We start from the raw sequence: 3,952 nt of genomic DNA, 5'->3' as shown, positions 1-3,952 counted from the left end.
TGTAGTAGTAGAGCCAACGGCTCATGTCGGTTCCCTCCACAGACGACAGAACGTACTTGGTCATGTGGCTGTAGAAATCCTGGGGGTTGGTTTTCAGGGTGGTGAAGAGGCCGAGGGACTCGCTGCGGGACTCGATGTCCTTGGTGGAAAGACTGGAGAGCAGATTGAGATGATTAATCAGAAACAGTTCCAGGTTTAGAGCAACAATGGATGTGGTGCATTCAGTAGATTTTTTTTCAGTAGAAAAACTTTTCTTCAATCTTTTTGTTGGGCAATAAAAAACTTTTCTTCAATCTTTTTGTTGGGCCATAAAGCTGGACATTGTTAACCAAATGTACAAATACAAATGTTACTTTTATGTTATGTTGTTAACAGGATTCCAGAATGAAACAACATATAGTTTTTTAATTAAAGCAAATACAAGATCAAGTATTGATACAACCACATAAAAACCCTTTGTAATACAGACAAAAATAGAACATATAAAAAAAATCTAAAAGAAAACTCTGAAACTCTGGAGAGTAAATGTTTCAGGTTTCTAAAAATATATTAGTCATATATTCCTGCCATAAATATATTTGATGGACGGGTGTCATAACTTAAAGGTAAGTTCAACCAAGAGAGCGAATTAACACAACAGAAATGTAAAAGAGCTGTTTGGAAATATCCTGCAATTTCTTTAAGTGCACAGCGTGTTCACTGTTGTTCTTTTTTAAGCACTCTTAAGCACACAGAAGAGAAAATCACCAGCAGTGGGTGGCCTCACGTACAACAGGACCAGCGAAAAAAAAAAAATCCTCCCGGAGAACCAAAAATAACATTAGAGAAGCTTCTGAGCGTTTACAAGCAAAGTAAGAAGAGTAGTTTGCAGTTCCTGAGGTGCACGAAGCAGAAGCAATCAGTGCCTGTCTAGTGGTGCAGGAGACAGACAGAAAGTCTGTTTATATGTCAGAAGAAGACAACATCATGTTCAGACCAAGACGGAAGGTCAGATTTCAAGATTGGCTTTTTGTTTTTACTCCTTTAAATGCAGACATGTTCAGCTGTGATGGGTCCATATTCAGGGGTGTGACAGAAAAAGTGTATTTCCATTTTTTAATCACGCGCTGCAAATGAGCAAGTAATTAGGAAGAGGAAGTGACATAATGAGGGGTTAGTCAAACCGTCTCCACTCAGGACAGTAACTTCTTCCTCCAAAAGTTGACAGCAGATCAGAGTGAGTCTACTAAAATAATTTAATAGACAAACCTATTAATATCACCTGAAATAATTTATGATTGACTTCTTTATGTTATTTTAAAGCTGAAGAGTTGCATTCAGCTCAAGAGCTGCGTGTTGCCAACCTCTTGTTTGGCTCTTTGTTCTGTTCTAACCCTGTGTGTTTGGTTATTATTTCAGGAGCTTTTAGATTAACTTCTTTTCATTATTGTTATTATTACTTTAGCCTATAAATCCTGAATGAGGAACCAGTTAAAATCTGATGGACGTCACAGTTTCTTTTTACATGTCCAACATGATAACATCATCTTTGTTGTTCCTACCACAAGGGCAGGAAAAAAATAGTCCTCAAATATTCCTAAATATAGAGGAATATTTCAATACAATGATAATCACAGAGTCAGAATTAAATTCTAGGGTAGCTCCGGCAGAGAAGTGGTGATTATTTAGCACATCATTGTAGTTTGAATTAGTCCAGGCTGTCATTATTTCCCCCCTTCTTTTATGATCTCTGCTGCTAATTTATTTGCAAATTATAGCACAGACCTGTGTTTTTCTGTCAAGTTCTGGGCACAACATTATTATTATTTTTTATTATTAATTTGCAGCTGACATTTTGGCAGCAGCACTTTAACTGTCCATGATGTAAAATAATAATGGTAATAATTAGTACGAGAATTGATGCATTTAAAAACAGGCAAACTGATAATAACAAAACCGCAAAAACAAAGGAACATTATATATGAAAACACTGTCCATGAACCTGAGCCATATTATTGTTTGTCAAAAAAAAATAAATCTGAAAGCAGGTTGATATATAACCCTGGCTGCATATAAATGAAAAAGAACACACAGGGGTGTTAGATCACACACCAGTGGTAGTTAATGTTGCCTTGGTGCTATAGAAAAAGTATTCTGGCATGTGCAGGGGGATCGGGGCGGAGAGGTATCTTTTCTTTCGGTGCCACCAGGCAACCTGCTGTCATTTTACACACGTTTGTCGACGCTAGCGCTGCATAAATCATGTATTTCTTCATCCCTGTTATATTTAAATATACAAATTAGACTGTGACTACACCCACATTAGCGACGGCCAGGGCATTTAGAGCATACGTGGGTGTAACGGTTCATTTTCAGTCGAAACAATAAGGCATGTCATTTTTGCAGCTAATCTGCAGGGTAAAGAGAGAGCTAATGCTAATAATATTGAAATAACTACCATATACAGTCTATAGTGTCCAAGTGACATGGAAGTTTTTCAGGCCAGAGTGGCCCCCACTTCCCTTTCAGTCAGAACTAAGAGCTTTGTAGAAGTAAAGGCATTATTCTACCAAAGGTGATGCAATTATGCTGTCAGTCCAGGTCCTGCTCTTTGTGCTTCCTCATTGACTCTGTAAAGAACATTCAATGCCACGCTTCAGGACATGGTCTGGGTCGGGGCTCTAACCTTTGCAGAAATGCTGCAGATATCACATCAATAATTCTGTAACAGCAGAACCGAACAACTGCAGCACAACACAGAACTGACTGTGACTGCTGTGCATGCAACAGTGGCGATGACATCGAATCACTTTGGAACTGTCATAGTCAACAATAGAGACATTTACATGTGATTAAGGTAGGTAATAAAGATACTATTTTTAAGATAATAAAATATTACAACTGATACATGAAAACATCTAGTGCTTTAAAATACTGTATTAAAAGAGAAAGGTGAGGTGAGAATGTAAAAAAAGATGCACAACATATCCAAGAAGACACACACACACACACAAAGACAGAGCACAGATAGCTGACATAGCAGTGTTTAGCAGTGCATTGATTTCTGTAAAGCGTTTATTCTGTGTTAACAGGAGTGTCTCCGGCACACTCTGACTCTATCATCCATCTCTGCTAACTCCATCTCACTGTCTCCCCTTCACTCCCATCCTCCCTCTTCAGACACGCTGATTCTCCATGTATTTTTTCACATAATGACGTCTTCCCGTGTTTGTAAAACACTCACTATCGGACGCTGTTTACATACTGAGACTTTGTGCAGTCCTCACCGGTGTCAGAACTTTGTGATAAAGTAGAATTAACTTCTGCTCTGACAGTTTTCCTGCAGGGATCAATGAGGGTCTAAAACCCATCCTGCACCCGTGCTTCTCCTCCATCTGCTGTATTTATATCAGTCCCTGTGTCCATCCATGTGTTAAATCAATGTGCATTCTGCAGATGCTGCCGCAGAAGAAAATAATGCACATGTTTTACACATTTGTCGTCAGGAGATATTTTTAGGACTGAAGATCTTGGTTGGATTCCAATCCACCTCTGCCCCTTCTTCTTTACATTTTCTTTCTCTCTCTCTCTCTCTCTCTCTCTCTCTGACTTAAACGCTAAATACACAAACAGCTGGATTTAGGTTCTAATTTATTTTATCTTAAAGAGCACTATAAACCCTTTCCTTACAACGGAATTGTGCGTGGGAATTTATCGATGATTCTTACACCGTGTGTGAGCGAGCACAGACATATCATACATGTGTTAGTGGGACCACAAGTCAAAAGAGCAAATCATTTATGGAAAATGACTCCAACACACTCTCATCTTCCTTCTCTCTTTCTTACCTCTCTTTCTCTCTGAAACGCACTCTTTCAGATTTAGCCTAGGGGGTGTTTAATTATGCTTTCATGTAGCCAAGTTCTTTTTTTATAACTCCAAAGTAATTTCTAACACAGGAGGGGCCGCAGTG

At 38.7% G+C, this 3,952-nt stretch overlaps 1 protein-coding gene across 1 annotated transcript in view; it reads right to left on the bottom strand.

Moving 5' to 3' along the window:
* The window catches only part of nbas (NBAS subunit of NRZ tethering complex), a 107,057-nt gene that overhangs the window by 37,028 nt on the left and 66,077 nt on the right, over nt 1-3,952 (bottom strand). The window contains 2 exon segments of the mRNA XM_008313261.3: nt 1; nt 3-152. The exon segment at nt 1 is cut by the window's left edge and continues 94 nt beyond it. Of these exon segments, the coding sequence (XP_008311483.1) occupies nt 1; nt 3-152 (151 nt within the window).

Source organism: Cynoglossus semilaevis, chromosome 7 (genome assembly GCF_000523025.1).
Source record: "Cynoglossus semilaevis isolate Cse_v1.0 chromosome 7, Cse_v1.0, whole genome shotgun sequence".
In the NCBI taxonomy this organism is placed as follows: Eukaryota; Metazoa; Chordata; class Actinopteri; order Pleuronectiformes; family Cynoglossidae; genus Cynoglossus; species Cynoglossus semilaevis.
The sequence above is the reverse complement of the archived record's forward strand: the minus strand, read 5'-3'. Positions and strand labels throughout refer to the sequence as shown.